Genomic DNA, 18339 nt, shown 5'->3' on the forward strand with positions numbered 1-18339 from the left:
TTATTACCAAACCACCAACCCCTTGCCTCATTCAGAACAACCAAATTAAGTTAGCTGTACTCAACAGACTGTTAACTTCACAAAGATCTGTTAGGTTTGTGATCTTTATTTATGTAATAATCCCTGTCTCAGTTCTTCTTCACTGTTTACATCTCACCTAAATACTGGATAAGTGCACTAAGTCAGCAACTTTAATTAATTATCTGTGGTGAAGTGCTTAACATAGTTTCTAGAGTACTGCAAATAAAATAATCATTAGTAGAAGCCATCTGTTATTTGTCCAATGGATTATCAACTGCAATTTTTGACACTGTGGTATGCACAGGATTCGCTACAACCTGCAAAAAATTGTTCAGAAAATGGCAGTTCCTCTATTTCCATCTGCCACATCATAGCAAGAGTTAAAAATGCACATTCCCTAAGAATAATTGCAACTGTTTAGGGTACCCGTGGGAAGTAATATGCTGGAGAAACAGTGCCTGTAAGAGAAGTCTCTCCATAAAGATATGAGCTATACTATGAAAGCCTGAGAATGTGGCCCTTCATGAAACAAGTCCTGTTTTCCAGAGGCTGTATGCTCACATTGGGAATACTTGACCTGAATTGGGAGAAAAACCATTCCATAACCTAGAAATGGTCCTCTGGATCAGAGCGGAGGTAGACTAAATCCAGCTTGAGTGCACAGTAGTTTCTACAACTGCCTCTGCTGTTGTCACTCTTAGAAGTGGAAAGAATGGAACTGTGCTGACGTCAACCCAGAGAGGTAGTTCTGCGCAGAAAGGACAGGCTATGCAGGAAGCTTTCACTGCTAACATCTGTTTCTCACCTTTTCTTTAGATAGAGAATGTCAGTCTCCAACAATGTCAGAAGAGCACTTAAGCTCAAAATTTACAGAAAGGCATGCAGAAAAAGTCTTTTACCTGAATCATAAAGCCATTCTCCTCATCCATTTCACAGATGCATCTAACTATTTCATTGAGGGCATCATCTTCATCCTGAGACTCTTCAAAATTGGTTGAATCAAAGTCCTGATTGTATTCATCGCCACTCAGTAACAAGCTCTCTGTGGATGAGTCATCCAAGAACTCCACATCCGAGAGGTCTAGAAAAAACAGATGTATATGAAATGGTATGTATACAAAGATGAAAATATTTTATAAACATACTACTGGGAAGATTACATTTTTAGGTGACCTGAGCTGAATATATAGCAATGAAAGGCAGCCACTTCAGAGGTGAAGAGACAGTATCCAACCAGAGCTCACCTCAACACAGAACAGCATAGGGGAAGGTGTGCATATGTTTAATTTGGCATGTAGGCATTTGTGTTATTTTAGAGAATGCAACTATAAAAAGTTATCCAGTAACTGGAATTCAATGAGATGAGCTTTTCAGTCATACACTTTCACATGTCAAGAGGCTCAGGCTGTGCTCATCCATGTAGAGAAGAATACGTTTGTGGATAACTACTTGAAGGAGAAACTCAGTTTCATATTTTGATACCACAAGTAGAATTGTCTGGCTTGAATTTCTCTTGCTATTCATCACTTCTATTGATTGGGGGGGGTGTTAAGAAATGTATGTTTTTAAACCAAGAATTTCATCCAGTTCAGCAAACCTACTTTCTCCACTGAGGTCGACAGACAGAATAGCCCTTGGATACTGGTATGCAATGTTCTTCTCTGTAAACATGCTGCGCAAAGTCAGAGAACTCCCAGAGGAGCGGGTGAGCGGGGAGGAGCACCTTTCCAAAAACTCAATAGAACTATCTTCGTAATCCGAGTAATCTGCAAAATTAAAGGCCAACAGTAGTTATTAAAGTAGTCAGGAAAAAAGTTTATTTGCGAGGGTCACAAAGGCTGATAATGAGCCTTTAGCAAAATTATAACATTGTGTGTAAAAATAAAGAAGGTGGGTTTGCCTCGCATATTAAGCAGATTTGTGGCATATAAACCTGACACTGCCCAAGTTTCTTCCACCTATGTTTACTGAGTAAAATGTTAAAAACATGCTGATTTTGAAGTATCTGAGAAAGTTAAGGTAGTACATGCAATGTCAACCTTGTCTCCTTATGTACATGTCAAAAGCAGAGGAAGGTTGCACCTTAACAACTAACTATGTGTATGTAGTGTAATAAAGCTCTATTTTCTCAGTTCATACAGTATAAATCTCAGATATATATAACAATACACCATGAAAAATATCTTTAAGAATACAAAAAAATCTTATATTTTTTATAATCAGAATCCTCCAGTTTCTTGATAGTCTTTCTGTACCTCTCCCCATTTCTATGGATGTTTTCACTGACTTTGTCTTTTTGCCTCTTTTGCCTCAATATTACCACATTTACCCAAATTCAAGACAACTTCAAATATAAGTTGACCCCCACTAATGAGATTCTATACAAGGAAAAATTAGGACCTGCCAATAATGAAATTCCAGATGTGGAAAATTATAAACTTTCCCCACTGTGGCAGCGAAAGCACTGGCAAGGCAGCCAGACCAGCACTCCTTTCTCCCCCATGCCTGTGCCTATCCCCCTGGTGCCAGTCTCCTTTGCCACTTGCTGCCTCCAGTGCCTGCCCCCTGCTCTTCCTTCTGCCTGAGGCCCTGTTATTTGTCCCCCTCCTCCCCCCATGCCTGCTCCCTGCCTCTCCTGCTTACCTTCCACAGTGACTCTTACTTCAGGGCAGTCAGTGGTGGCGGCCCCCACCCCTGCCCAGCCAGGCAGAAGCAGACAACTCTGGTGCAGCCGGGTTGGGACCAGAGGTAGGTGGAGGGGGAATGTCTGCATGCATGTGTGGGCACTCACCCCCCAGGCACTACCCACTCCCACTGTGTGATCTCCCCCACACTCTCTGCTGTGCACCTCTTCCCCCACCGCACAAGCTATCCTGCCCTGGGGCAGGTGGCAGCTCAGCTCTGGCTTCAGCTCTGAGCCTGGAGACAGGACCACCACAGCAGCAGACCCCTGCCCAGGCTGGCACTTGAATCTAAGAGGTTCTTCTTTCCCCATGTTGACTGAAAGAGGAGTGGGGGGCACAGAAACCTCATCTTGGATTTGAGCAAATATGGTAATTACAGCATTAACACCACCAATGCCAGGAGCAGCTGAGATCCCAGCTCTAAACAAGACTGCTGTGACCCTCAGCTGCAGATACAACAGTCTTGTGAAACTATGAGTGAGGCCAACACACACCATCAGATTAAAAATCCCTGGACAGTATTAACTAAGATTACAACTATCCACAATTATGTCTTTCCCGTCTCCTCTTAAATCTCTTCATTGACTACTCACCTTGATACCAACCTTCTAGCCCACCTATCTGAATTATTTCACAGTCATACTAATACCCATAAGTACAGTCTTTGCAGAGATGCCCATATTTTTTCTTTTCTCTTTAAGGCTCCCTTTAACAACAATGCTCACTGTTAACCCTGAAATTTCTTTCATGGTCCTGATGACTGTCAAACGCAAGCTTATTTTTTACCTGTTTTCTAAAAACCACCCCTCCATGAGAGCCATGATCTGCAGCTTTATACCACTCACTGCCCGTTTCCAAGGGCTGTGCACATAGATTACAACTTCTATGAGAAATCTTTGTCTGTGTATAATTTTACTGAGGTAAAGCAGCCTGCTTATGCAAGTGTTACAAATAATGATGAAATATATTGCGACCCAAAATAATATTTAAAAAAATGAGCAAACAGAATAAATATAAGAAGTAGGCTGTTCTTTTGCACAAAAAGTAGCATGCTTCCACATAACCGAGGCAAAAAATCTTCACAGCAGTTTCTTCACTTCTAGAATGTCTCAACAACTTTTTTTTTCATCCCTAAAGTCAACGTTTCTTATGCAGTGTGCAGGCATGGTAAATGAGTATTCTGTAGTAAATAACATGCTACCCTTCCAATCTTATCAATCAACCTGATAAACTGAAGGCACAGTTTGGGGAGGAAATGAGCAAACAAAAGTAGCAAAAGAACAGGTTAGGACTATTCAGAAAAGCTGGATGTGTGTAAGTCCATGGGGTCAGATGTGATGCACATGAGGGTGCTGAGGGAGACGGTCAATGTGATAGCAAAGCCGCTGGCCATCTTATCTTTGCAAACTCGTGGCAACTGGAAGAGGTCCCAGATGATTGGAAAAAGGCAAATATAGTACCCACCTTTAAGTAAGGGAGGAAGAAAGAGGAGGGAACTACAGACCAGTCAGCCATATCTCAGGCCCAGGAAAAATCAGGAACAGATCCTCAAAGAATCCATTTATAAGCAGTTGCAGGAGAAGGTGATTAAAAACAGTCAGCATGGATTCACCAAGGGCAAGTCATGTCTGACCAACCTGATTGCCATGTATGATGAGATGACTGGCTCTGTGGATGTGGGAAGAGCAGCGAATGTGATATACCTTGACTTTAGCAAGGCTTGTAATATGGTCTCCTACAACATTTTTTCAAGAAAGGTAAGGAAGTATAGCTAAGATGAATGGACTGTAAGCTGGACAGAAAACTGGCTGGATCATCAGGCTCAGAGGATGGCAGCTGGTATCCAGTGGAATGCTCCAGGAGTCAGTCTGGGGACTGGTTTTGTTCAATATCTTCATCAATGACCTGGAAGATGGCATAGAGAGCACCCTCAGCAAGTCTGCAGATGACACCAAGCTGGGGGGGGAGCAGTAGACATGCTGGGGTGTAGCGCTTTCAGAGAGATGGAGACAAATTGGAGCATTGGACCAAAGGTTCAACAAGGACAAGCACAAAGTCCTGCACTTAGGATGGAGCAATCCCATGCACCAGGACAGCCTGGGGGCTGACTGGCTGGGCAGCTCTGCAGGAAAGGACCTGGGGTTCCAGTGGACAAGAAGCTGAATATGAGCCAGCACCGTGCCCATGATGCTAAGAAAGCTAACAGCGTACTGGGCTGCATTAGTAGGAGTGTTGCCAACAGATCAAGGGAAATGATTATTCCCCTCCATTTGACACCGATGATGCCAGATCTGCAGGTCTGTGTCAAGTTTTGGGCCCCCCACTACAGAAGGGATGTAGACAAATTGGAGAGACTCCAGCAGAGGGTAACAAAAATGGTGAGGGGGCTGGGGCACACAGCTTCTGAGGAGAGGCTGAGGGAACTGGGCTTATTTAGTCTGGAGAAGAGAAGACTGAGGGGGGATTTAATAGCAGCCTTCAACTACCTGAAGGTGGTTCCAGAGAGAACTGGGCTGTTCTCAGCGGTGGCAGATGACAGAACAAGGAGCCATGGGCTCAAGTCACAGCAAGAGAAGTTTAGTTGAGATATATGGAAAAACAACTCTCTCACATGGAGGTGAGCAAAGCACTGGCACAGGTTACTCGGAGAGGTGGTAGAACTCCAGCCTTGGAGGTTTTTAAGACCCGACTAGACAAAGCCTTGGGTGACATGATATAATTGGGGACGTTCCTGGTTTGAGCAGGGGGTTGGACCAGATGACCTCCTGAGGTCACTTCTAGGCCAAATTTTCTCTGATTCTATATGAGACAGTATACGTGTAACAGGGTTTTTGAAGGGACTTTACTCCAAACATCAGATGAATATTATGCCATACTGGCTGCATATACAGCACCAGTTCCTGTATATTTTAAAATTTACAAGACCCAAAATAAATTAGCCTTAAAACCAAACTACTGAACTTTAAATTTGCATTGGGCTGCTAAGCGCGTGTATTCCCAAGTCTTGCCTTTTCACATGCGTCTCATCATTTTTATTCTAGTCACACTGGGATTTCTGTTACTGTTTTTGTTTAAAGTATGGGTTTTGTTAATACTTTGTAGCTTTTCTATAAAACTCTTCAGAATTCTTTTTTAAATTATGGAAAAATCCTGGAGGTGGTTTGGGGGATGCGGCTAATTAGGTGGTTATGACGCTCTGCTTCTGGCCTCATTCCTAAAGCAACATGTGCAGGGAAGCGATTATACAACTCACTGCGCAATATCTTACCACCTACACAACACACCAGCTAGGTCTGCAAGGATTTTTTTTTTATCCAAGTGGCAGCACTTCTGGGCACCCGCTATTTAATAATATGCCCCTGAATAATTAAAGGAAAAAAGCTTTTCTCCCATAACCCAGAAACAACATTACGATTTTCAGATAAGCTTTTTAGTAGCTTCTGTCATTATTTCAAATTATGCTAACCTGGTAAATAGCTAAGAAAGTTGCACAGACCCTAATTTAAATGCAGGGTTCATTGCAATTTTGGGGGGAAATTTTTACCTTGTGGTATTTGTTTCTCCTAAACAATCACTTCAGGGCTCTGAAGTGTGCCTTCTAGAAAGCTTGGGTCAGAAACTACAATGAAATTAGGAAGTGCTAAGGTTTTAGAACAGCAGTTTTCAACCTGTGCTCTGCAGACCCTGGGGATCCACAGACTATGTCTACGGGGTCCACAAAAGATGACTATGATCAATCAAAAGTATGTGAGTGGCCTCCACTCAAAATTTCCAAAGGGGTCCACACCTCTATTTGAAATTTTTTTAAAAGGGTCTGCAAATGGAAAAAGGTTGAAAACCACTGTTTAAGAACACTTTCTCAGTTCTAAATGCTGGTAACAAAAAACCTTCACTAAATATCTCTTTCCTAGTAGCTTTTAACTTATTACTAGAGATCTCTGGAATCCATGCCAGAACCAAGTGGCACAGCAGCTTCTTTAATCTTCAAGCATCTCCTGTGCACCCCTCACCACTGACTGGCAGAGGGGCCGTCACTCGCACCTGATGGCCAGGAGGTAAAAACCACAGCTGTAATTTCAGGCGTGGGCAGCGAGCAGTAGAGCCCCTCGCCAACCAGCGCTGGGGAGACATGCCGGAGAAACGTCAAAATGAAAGAAGCTGCCGCACCACACATTTCCAGTGCAAATTTCCAGAGATCCCTACCTATTATTTCTCCACAGTTTCAGGAAGGTTTCCTGGATCACACCAAGTACCTTTAATCAGAAATATCATGACTGTGACATTTATTAACATATGCTATTTGATATGCAAGGGATGTTAATCTGATAGGAGTGCTAGTGAGCGCTCATCTTAACTTTTCTATTTTAAATCTTTTACATTTAAAGCAAAAAGAGGAGCATACCCCATAAACAGAGAAGGAATAAGAAGGTAAAATAAGGCAAGCTTGCATAGTTTCATATTTTTAGGGTCAGGAGGGACCGCCCTGGGCAGGAATGAGTACTGGTTATCATAATACCCCAGCCAGATATGTAGCCAACCTCCTCTTGAAGACCCCCAAGGTAGGGGAGAGCACCACCTCCCTGTGTGGATTATGTACTGTAAAACTATGGTGGGTGCACAGTTGAATAGTAAACCAAAGTTTAATCATCAGTGGCTAACTGACAAACAAAAGATGCATCAGTGGGGTAACACAGGGGTCCATTCCAAGTCCAGTACTACTCAATGTTTTCATCCGTGACAGATAAAGGAATACAGAATTTACTTATTCAATATGCAAATACCACCAAGTTGTAAAGGGTTGCAAGCATTATAGAGGATACTACTAAAATTCAAAGTCACCTTAACAAATTGGAAAAGTGATCTGAATTTGAAAAGATGCATTTTAGCGAAAACAAGTATGATAATACACCTGGATAGGAAAAGCAAACTGTGCAAATATAAAATGGGGAACGACTGAGCAAACAGGCACTCTGCAGAAAATGACCTGACAATCAAAGTAAATACAAGCCAACAGTGACATTTTGTTATAAAAATTCAAACATCATAATGGGATGTATAAATAGGTCTGTTGTATATAAAACCAGTGAAGTAATCTTTCCATCAAGCTCAAAACTAGTTAGGCCTTGGCTGAAGTAATGTGTCCTGTCTTGCGTACCAAATTTTAAGGAAATGTGAACTAACTGGAAACAGTCAAGAGGACAGCAACAAAAATGATTAGAGGTTTAAAAAAGTGTGACCTATAGTGAGAGGAAAGATGATAGTAGCCTTCAAAAATGTAAAAGATGAATGTAATAAACAGTTCTCCACGTCCTATTTCCAGGGAACAGGCAGTAATGGACTTAAGTGGAAGGAAGTAAAGAGATGCAACACTGCGAATACAGTGGGCTAGGAAATGGATCTCAATTGATATGAAGGATGCAAGACTGTTGGTAATAGCCGTGTTGGTCTAAGGACATAGGCAGGCAAGGTCCTTTGGACAGATGCGATATCTTTTATTAGACCAACTAAATAGTAGGAAAAAAGTTCTTTGCAAGCTTTCAGGCACAAACACCCTTCTTCAGGCATTGGGAGACTGTTGTTAACAGCAGCAGTCTCCCAATGCCTGAAGAAGGGTGTTTGTGCCCAAAAACTTGCAAATAACTTTTTTCCTACTATTTAGTTGGTCTAATAAAAGATATTGCATCTACCCAAAACACCTTGCCTGTCAAGGATACAAGACTACACTTATCACAACCAGAGACAAGGCCACAGAAATAACTGAGGTGCAAGACGAGAGTTTTAGCTGCCTGGATACAACCATGTCATACAGGAAAAGAAAAACAAGACCTAGACACAGAGATTGGCTGGAAGAATAAATGTAGGTTAGCAGCAAGATTCTCAGAAGCACCTGTTTGAAAGCTGAAACGCAGAAGTGGGTAGAAGGAAACTGGAGTGGCGGGCTATATCTTCATTCTCATTGGTTTGAAGACGGTAGTTAAAGTTATATGAACAGAGATGCCGGCCCACAAACAGGATGTAAAGGGAAACAGAATTTCCCACAGAGTGCCTTTGAAATGTGAACAGTAGAGAGCAAAAACTTCATTCTGATGATAACTAACTCTTTAGAACTTGTTTCTGGATGGTATGAGCATTAACAACTAATTGGTACCACAAGGAGCATAGCTGAGCTTTACTTTGTCTTAATGCCGTGCATGTTATACTCACCATACTGTTTAGATTTCTTCTTTTTTTTCTTCTTCTTTTTCTGTTTTGATTTATGATCTTTTTCCTTTTTCTCTTTTTTCTCTTTATCCTTTTCCTTCTTTTTACCTGAATGCAAACAAACATTTTAAAGTGTTAGCATTATTCTAGACTTCTTGCTTTCTTCTAGTTTTCTTAAAAGCAACATTTAAATTTTAAATCAGCTGTTCCAGTCATTTGCCCGAAGAAGAATGATTCAATTAATTTGATCAGTGCCATGACTACAGCCCTCCTGATTAACTGTCAGATAGCACAGAGGGTCCTCCTGTATCTATGATACCTTGAAGTTAACACAGGTATTACTGAGAATCTTTCTATAAGACTAACATAATTCAGTTTCTCTTACTATCAGGAAATCAACTGTATCCTAGATCTTGATAAGAACCACTGGATAGCCCTGAGCATTTTCAGACATGACCTCATATGAGCAAAAAGACCCAGTTTTAGTAAAATATAAGTTCTGTCTGTCTGTCGATATCTACCGAAATACAGTACAGATATCAGTACTTGGTATCAACCTGCGCGTGAAAAACAGAATATTCAACTCTAATTATTTTCTAGTGTTGACAAATGCTTTAAAAAGAGGAAAACTCTTGATGGACTATTCCCTCTCTTGATAGGCTATTCTTCCGATCCCATTTACAAGATTAGCTTCTCAAAACAAAGCATAGTAGGTGATCTAGTATGGACCTTTTAACAACAAACAACTGACATTGCTACAGCTGTCATCAGTTCTTACAGAGCAGCTTGGACCACATACAAAAATGTATAGCTTCTGAATACGACTGAAATAACACCCCTGAATGACTATTTTCTGCATTATGATGTGTGTATTACCATGTGATCTTCATTTTGAAAGAATCAATCTGCCTCTCCAGCTTACTCTCCACATCAACACTAATCAACAGCACGTGACCTCCACAGTTATTTCCAAAGCAAGCAGTTGTGAGGTAAAGAGAGAGAACTTACTTTAAAAAAAATAATAACCCTTTAGGACCGACTAAAGAAATGTTTCTGTGTGCATTTCCCATGCCACAGAATAAGACACACAAATAATACTTCAATAAGATAGTTATGTGTATTTTTATTCTCTCTTCCTTTTGCAGGTTGCTGATGTAGCGGGTTATTACTCAATTGTTATTTTCCCTGGGACAAACTTGTCCCCACAGGAAACAACATCAATAATAAAGCAAATACACAACACAGCGGGAACTCAAAACCTGTGGTCCTTCCTCAGACCTAGAGAGGGCAACCCCAGGTCTGTGCTGCCTCCTCAGCACCGCAGCCTTCCTCTCTCCTCAGCTCCCTTACCTGGGAGCTTTTAAACTTTCTCTGGGCCAGGCAGTCATCCCGGTCAACTGACCCCATGCCCCTGAGCATGCAGACAATTACTCATTAACCAATCCCCCCCCCCCCCCCCCCCCCCAGCATGCACCCAGTTACTGAGCTATTAAAAGAGACAGGGGTGAACTTGTGTAAGAAGTCCAAGCTTGCGGGTGGAGGAAGAAAGAGCCCCGGTAGATCAATCCCCATCTAACCACTGACCATTACTGTGATATCTGGACAGTGGAAGATTCAATGGTTCTGAAACTTTTTAGACTCAAGGCACCCCTAGGAAAATGCCAGTTCTTAGCTTTTACTTGTTTTTTGACTACGGAAAAACTCCAGCATTGCAATGAACTCAGAAAGCCCCACAATAGGGGAAAAATACTTTTGACACCAAGGATTCCTATCCAAAATTTCTGACCATGTCCACACATGGTGTGGCCATTGGTTCCATGAGGACAACTAGCGGCAGCACATCTTGCACCACCGCTAGTTGTCTCAGGGGAACGCCCAGGCCACACACCCTCTGGGGCGTAGCAAGTTACCCTGGGATGGGGCAGCAGAAGGTGGGGCCAGCAGTGTACTCGCCCCAGCAGCCGTACCTGGGGTCCTTCCAGGGCTGCAGCAGTGGCGAGTCTGCCGCGCAGAGCCTGGCCAGTAGCCGCAGCACAGCTCCAGGCAACCCGGCCCAGCTTTTGAGCCATGTGCACTGCCTGTGCGTGCACCACTCTACATTTTTTTCTCTGCAGGTTTTTTTGACCCCTGGATATCCAGACATATTTGCAGTGCCACATACCACACAGCCATGCTCATCTTGACATGGCCTCTGAGTGTAATCTCGTGTATCAAATATAGGTGCCTACATACCTAAACAGTGCTAATATTGCACAGCACCCTTCAAATGATCTCAGAACACCCCAGTTTCTCAACTTTGGCACCATGGTGGAGAACTTCTAGAACAGGGGCAGACAAAATACAGCCCACCTGGCTCAGGCGTTGGAGGCAGCCCAGCCCAGGGAGCATGCAGCTAGACTATTTCAGAGCAGCCCGGGTGGCAGCAGTTCCTTCTGTCTGCTGTTGCTACTGCCATCGCTGCCACTGGACCTGGCCCCATTGCCCAGGCACCCCAACCCATCCACCGCACACCTACCGCTGGAGCACCAGATGAGCAGGGTCTCCATGGAGATGGGTCCAGGACCGACACAGGCAGGGCACACTCAGCCAGGCAGATGGGACAGTGATGCAGATGGGTGGGGAGTGGCATCTGGGAGCAGGAGAGGTGGCTGGGATCTTGGGGTGGTAATACCACGGGGCTGGGGCAGAGCCATGATCTGCCACTCATAGGTCCTTGCAATAGGCGCCAGTTCTGCAGGCGGGGCAGGTGGGGGGTGTGGATCACGGCTCTGCCCTAGGCCCTGGCTCTGTGCTGTCACCACTCCAAGATCCTGGCCCCAGCCCTGTGAACCTGTCTGTCCATCCTGCTCCCAGACTTCTCCCTGCCCACCTACAGTCCTATCCCATTCGCCAGGCCGAGTATACCTTGTCTGCAGGAGTCCAGGACCTGACCCAGGGTCGCTGGGTGGTGACGGCACAGCGCTGAGCCCTGGGGGCACAGCCACTTAGGGAGTTTTGGTGAGCTGTTGTGGAGGGGACAAGGGGGTGCTGACCTGGCCCACAACAGCTCACCAAAACTCCTTAAATGGCCCTCCAGCCCGAAAAGTTTGCCCACCCTTGCTCCAGAAGGACCCCAGATCTTAACAATTTATATCTATTTTTAGGAAATCCTGAATAAATTGCAGGAAACCTAGCAATCAACTATTTTCCTTCACTAATCCCATCTATAGATCCAAGACCAACAATCGCACACATCACTTACTAGATCAGAAAATGTTTTAAGAGATACCCTGTCACTCTTCCTGTCTCCTGCTTTGGGCTTCTTGCCCTGCACTGGCAGTCTAGAAATGGAAATAAATGAAATTATAGCCCTACAACTGATACCTGTCTGATCCCTCCATATCCTCACAGTTTACACACCCATTTTGTCAGTCATACATTTGGCATGAGTTTATTTCCAAGGAGTGTTTATGCATCTCTGCAAGTATATAGCTTTAACTACTTCCTCTAGAAGTATTAGAGCAGATGAGCATTTATACCTAAACATGCATAACTGTTTAAAAAAAAGAGTTGGGGCAGGCTATGTACTTGCTCTCTCAAGCCTTAGTCTTTTTACTTAAAGATTTATTTTCTGGTCGTACCAAATGACGATGAGCTTTTCTCTTCCAGTTTCCCTTTTCTTTCAGTTTTCAATGCTCCTGAAAATTTAGGGAAAATACACAAACTTAGCAGAACCTTGGCTGACAGCATGCTTATCTGTAAAAGTCACTAAGTTGTAAACATTCCTATCAGTATATATTTTAAAACACAAGCAACAATGATTTTAAAAATCACTTTACAATTATTTTACTGACTTAAGCACTGGAAACAAAAAGCATTGTTGTTTACCAACTTCTGAATGCTTCTCCTTTTCAGTCACGTTCTTTAATATTTTCTCCTGCAGACTCTCAAAACATTTCTCCTTTATGGGCACAGAGAACTGTATCTCTGTCCCTTCAGAGCTCATTGATGTGGAAGACCTCTTTTTTTTACTATTCCCTTTGGATAACTTTAGACTACTGGTTAAAGGCATTTCCAGATGTAAGGCATGTACATGGGACGAGGGTGCTGAAAACAAGAAGACAAATTTACTAGGCATTCAATAAGGATTGCAGTCACATCATTGGATGGGTCAGACTGCTGAAACATCAAGTACGGGTAATATTTTCATCGTGTTGAACATGTCATTGCTGCTTTATGAATGCCTTGGTCTCATTATGTCTTACAACACACTAAAACGCTACATGTCAACAGTCTGTTCCCTCTACTTTTTTCTTTTTGAAAAGGTGGTGTCAATTCCAAACAATAATCTTAGTTTGAAGTTAATCTTGATCCTCTACTATTTAAAACAAACTTTCTTCCCCCCACTTGTCCTTCCGATTTCATTATGACGGAAAGTGATGGCAATGGTAACAGTGATGAAGCTGATGCTGCCACAGTTACTTAAGTGCAGTTACTTATAAATGGACCCCTAAATTCAACCACAGTATTTTTGCACCCAGTACAAAGTTTACAACCTCAAAGTTTATTGCATATTAAGTTGTTTTGGGGGTTTTTTTAATGGTGCTTCACTGTTAACCTAATACTAGTTCATTACAAATTTAACTGGACCCTCAGAACTGAAGTCAATATATCAGAGCAAAAGATAATTTGAAATATATGAAAAGCTTAGCTTATATATCAGAATTTTCTTACCACACTTGCACAGACTGTACTAATCCCAAATATTTACTCAAGCTTTCAGTGTTAAAATGACCCTTCCCCTCTCGATTCACTGTGATCCGGGGAATCATTAGGTAACTGATTAAAGGTAAAAACCTACTGTAATAATGCAACATTATATTTGATTATATATTTGAAAGAAATTTTCACATAATCAAGCCACAGACAAAAATTAATTTTGTTGGAAGAGGATATCCACTTAACTCCCTATCTTTGAAAAAATGCATAACTGGACAAAGACTTACTAATACCATCTAGATCTCCTGCAAACTTTACTGGTCAATACAGGGCAAGCTCTACAGTTCTTCCTTATTTATACCGCAGAAAACTTAGCTCAGTTTAGACTGTCTCTGGAGAGTGCCACAGACAGACATACAAAAGAAAAGGAACCATAACATACTGTTTTTAGGATTTAAAAAAAATCTGCGCATCACTATAATATGAATGATCAAAGCATTCATTCCAGTTTAATGTAAACGTACAAGAGTAGCTAAGTTCTTTGTCTCTTGACCCTGAGATTTTCTCCTACTTAGGTAGTAGCCACAGTAACAAGAGCTTTTGGGAAACCCTCTTTCAGAACTGGCTCATCTCTGTTGCCTCAATATTTTAGGCACCATGTGATTTTGGATGCCTAATTTAACATGCTTGTTGGAACCAATTTTCAGATGTTATGCTCTCAATGCTTTCTGAAAAATCAGGCATCTTTCAGATGTCCCAAAACGCAGGCCTCCTTAAAAAGCAATATCCAAGAATCACTAGTCATTTCTGAAAATCCAGGTGTTTGATAAGAATCATGAAGGATGAACTGAAAGACCTCAAAACTTATTTTGTCTATCCACACAGCTTTAGTGTGAAAAGCAATACCAGTCTACATATGGGAAATACAGAGCCAGTACTGGGCTACTTTTCCTGAGCCAGACAGTTCACCAACTTTTCATGACGACACTGTGCTCACACTTCATGAGGCTGTCCCCACCTTCACAGAAACCGTTCCCCTGATTGTTAACCACAGTACAGGCAGTCCTTGACTTGCAATGTTTCGCACTTACAACGTTTATAAATCGACACCCTGTTTCAACTTTATGACATCAGTTTCGACTTTACAACACTTGACCTGATGCCACGCCAGTGAACAGGTTCGCTGTGTCGCTCATCTCCCTGGAGAACATCTGTCCAAACTTCCTTGGACACTTTCTTTAAGAAAGCAGACAAGACTCCAGAAAAACCTGCAGCCAAGACTCCTGAGAAGACTCCAGCCAAGAGCCCTTCAAAAAGTCCAGCAAAGTCACCTCAAAAAAGTTCTTCCAAATCAATGATTTCTATTTACAATATAAATACATCAATGTAGCTATATTACTCATCTATAATTGATCGAATACAAAATTCTGGGGTATTTTTAGTGAAAATAGGGTATTGGGCCTTGATTCAGGAACCAAACCCCTGTTTACATCCTATAATGTTTCGACTTAAGACGTGGTTTTCAGGAACCAATTGTGTCGTAAGCCTGAGGACTGCCTGTACTACCGAGTGAGAAGGGAACAGAATAGTTAGGCCACCACCAGGAAATGCAAGGAGACCATTAAATGCTGCCCCTTCCAAACTGCCAGATGGAAACACAGCTCCGGGTTCTGCACATAACCTGGCCAGCAGCTAGGAACAGCCCCTGGCACTGGGTCAAAGGAAGGAGCTGATGTACTTCTACGTCCCAAAGTTCCTCTTGGAGGTGTCCTTACTTTTAACATAGGATGCAAGCTGTGCATTTTCCATGAACTGCTCAACCCTCCAACTATAGCAGTATCTTTCTTGGATGCAGGATAAAGCTTTATACCTCCAACACTGTCTCTGGGCTGCTGCCCTTTACTACTTGGGGCAGATGACGGAGAAGCATGCAACACAACCTGTGGACTAAATGCTCATAAAATATTAAATTCCAATACAGAACTTGATCTGAATTACTCTCTTGGGGCTTCCCAGTTTCTCTGCCACTGCTCTAGGATTTGAGCAGGTTTTTGCACTTAACTACAGAAAAGTTTAACAATTTTCACACTGCTCTCTCCTTTAAGAAGAACCACATCACATTAAGTTTTCTAAGGAATTTAACATGAATAAATGCTTAATATTCGTTTTCACAATTAATTTTTAATCATTACCTTAAAAAAGCTCTGGAAATTGACTTATAATTTCCTGCACTAACATCCTACATTTGCCTTTACACAAACAGCATTATTTTGTCCAAATGGCTCCCTCTGGAAATAGTCTTGGAGATATTAGCAATCATGATAACTTCATACATTTCACATTTCACAGTTTATTCAAGTTAAAAGAAAACAGTACCTTTTTTCCTCTAATCTTAGGGAAACTGGCATTTCTCTAGATCTTAATATTACAGGTCCACCTGCAAGTGCATGTTGTGGATTGTAACAGGAATACTAGTAATATCCTATACTATAAAACAATCTATAATTCCCTATACATATTAATTTAGTCTCATTTCATCTTAGAGTGACATCATCCTATTTTAAAGATGAGGGAATCAATGCAGAGAGATAAGAAGTAACTTGTCCAAAGCTGGCAAGTTTGTTGCGAACCTGGGAATAAAACCCAGGTCTCCAGCTTCCAAGACTTGAACCCAAGAGCTAAAAGGATGCATTTCAAGCATATGACATCATGGACAAGATGGACTGTTAGAGTGATCTACATCATACAGCTGAATTACATGCTTTGTCAGTTCATTTTTTACCCTTCTGTTCCCTCATTTTGACAGTACGCCCTCCTTCAGAGGCCAAAAAGTACAAAAGCTTTCACGACAATATTTACAGTCATGGTACATGTGCTTCTTTAATGGAAGATCTAACCTCTCCTGTAATTCCTGGGCAAATTTGACAATTCTTCATACTGTTATAACTGCCAAAATGGATAAGCTGGAACTGAACAAGCCAATGTCTCATTCCTGGAAGTTTTCAGGTTGCCAGGAAAAAACTATAGAAGGAAAAGTAGCAGGAAACTTTAATACTCTAAAGAAAATCAGAGTGAAAAAAAATTCTTCATGAATGGCATTCTTCTCTTTCCAAGAAGAATACAAATCTCTATACCCATGCTCTCCCATAATAAAGTCTTACACGCACAGGTTTCTGTAGGTACATAAATAGAAAGACCATTTCGAGCCTCTTTGCTAGAAATCAGGAAGGGAAAGACTGACCTCCAGCCACTTTTGGGAGACCTTAAGAAACTACTGTGGTGAGCATCTACAAGAAGCTGGAGAGAAAGCGTGTTAAACCATAATGCTCCTCATATGCAATGCATCTGAAAGGAAATCCATAAATTGTTAGTGAAATACCGTATTGTTAACACTGCACCAGGAGGGAAGCTATACTGTTACTCAGCAACCGCGCTCTCACGTTTTCATGGTAACGATAATGTTTGGCTGAATATCAGCACTCTCACCTTCTCCCAATGACAGCACACCAGGATCTTGTATTTCTTTCCGGCTTGTCAGAGATAAGAACAAATCTCCCCAAACATAAAGCAAGCATATCAAATGCTTCAGCCACATTCCTGATCATTTTGGTGGTCTCTGCTGGCCAGCCACCTAAAAACAAGTACTGAATGCTACCAAACTAAGGAGTCTTATCTCCAAGTCAAAAGACTTAAGTCCTTTATTACTGAAACGCAACAGCATCCACCTACCTCAACCGAATGTGTCCACTACATCCAATAAATTAAAATGAAAGAATGCCCTCCAGAACAGAGAGATTACTTACTGGTGAGCCTTCTTCAGTTGCATTGCCTCCGTAGACCTATAAAATGCAGGATGTGCAATCCTAGTACCACAAGTTAAAACCATCTACAGCAATGGTTCTCAACCTCTTTTTAGACTAGAGGCACCCCTCAATAAACTTGAGGCACCCCTTGAGAGACTCAAGGCACTCCCTGGAAAACACCAGATTCTTGTTTTCACACATTTTCTGACCACAGAAAAATAAAAGTGCAATTCTTCTGTTGCAAAGAACCAGAAAGACCAAAACAGGTCAGGATGTTTTGAAAACCATGGATTCCTATTTGAAATCTCTGGGTTTATCTTGTGAATAGTGTTTGCGCACCTAACAGTGCTAACATTTTGTGGCACCGTGCCGCACCGCACCCCTGAAAGGATCTCAAGGCAACCCCGAGGTTCCACTACACCCCGGTTGAGAACCACTTCTCTTGAGGAACAGCATGCCCTCTTCTTTTTAACTAGAGGATTTCAAAAAAAATCAGGATGTCTTTTTGACACTAGTCAGGCCACTTCAGGCTCAACATATCATTGAACACATGGATGAAGCCATTACCAACACTGGATTCTCAAGGGACATAGACTAAGTAAGTCTAATTTCAGCACATTCAGTGACTTCTACATTCTTCTCCAAAGTTATGCTCATTGTGGTTCAAGTGAAAAAAAAGTGGACATGCAGTAAGATGACATGAGTAAAAGAACTTTAGTCTCTTTCAGGAAAAAAGAAGCCGACAGATATAGGCCGTCTAGGAGGCAGACCGTGTTGCCTGAGGAGGTGCAGAAGGAGAGCTCAAACCACCTTCCACAGCCTTCTGCAGAAGGGAGAAGCTGTAAGTACTGTCTACTTTTTTAATTCAAGCTCAGGCTAAATCCTCCCACGAGCAGAAGAGCGCCTCAGGGAACAGTCTTACCTGAGACAGT

General features: G+C 42.1%; 1 protein-coding gene across 13 annotated transcripts in view; it reads right to left on the reverse strand.

Moving 5' to 3' along the window:
• The window catches only part of PHF20L1 (PHD finger protein 20 like 1), an 80641-nt gene that overhangs the window by 19637 nt on the left and 42665 nt on the right, over window positions 1-18339 (reverse strand). For 9 of the 13 annotated variants that reach the window (XR_009460620.1, XM_059723726.1, XM_059723725.1 and 6 more), the window contains 5 exons: window positions 12774-12992; window positions 12527-12583; window positions 8910-9014; window positions 1623-1787; window positions 921-1102 (listed from right to left, as the gene is read on the reverse strand). Coding sequence is in view for 12 of the 13 variants with exons in the window: in XM_059723726.1 (XP_059579709.1) it covers window positions 921-1102; window positions 1623-1787; window positions 8910-9014; window positions 12527-12583; window positions 12774-12992 (728 nt within the window). In the remaining variant the exon portion in view is untranslated. The remainder of the gene's footprint in view (window positions 1-920; window positions 1103-1622; window positions 1788-8909; window positions 9015-12526; window positions 12584-12773; window positions 12993-18339) is intronic. The other 4 variants (XM_059723732.1, XM_059723730.1, XM_059723729.1 and 1 more) reach the window with 2 other exon arrangements.

Source organism: Alligator mississippiensis, chromosome 3 (assembly GCF_030867095.1).
Source record: "Alligator mississippiensis isolate rAllMis1 chromosome 3, rAllMis1, whole genome shotgun sequence".
Taxonomy (NCBI): domain Eukaryota; kingdom Metazoa; phylum Chordata; order Crocodylia; family Alligatoridae; genus Alligator; species Alligator mississippiensis.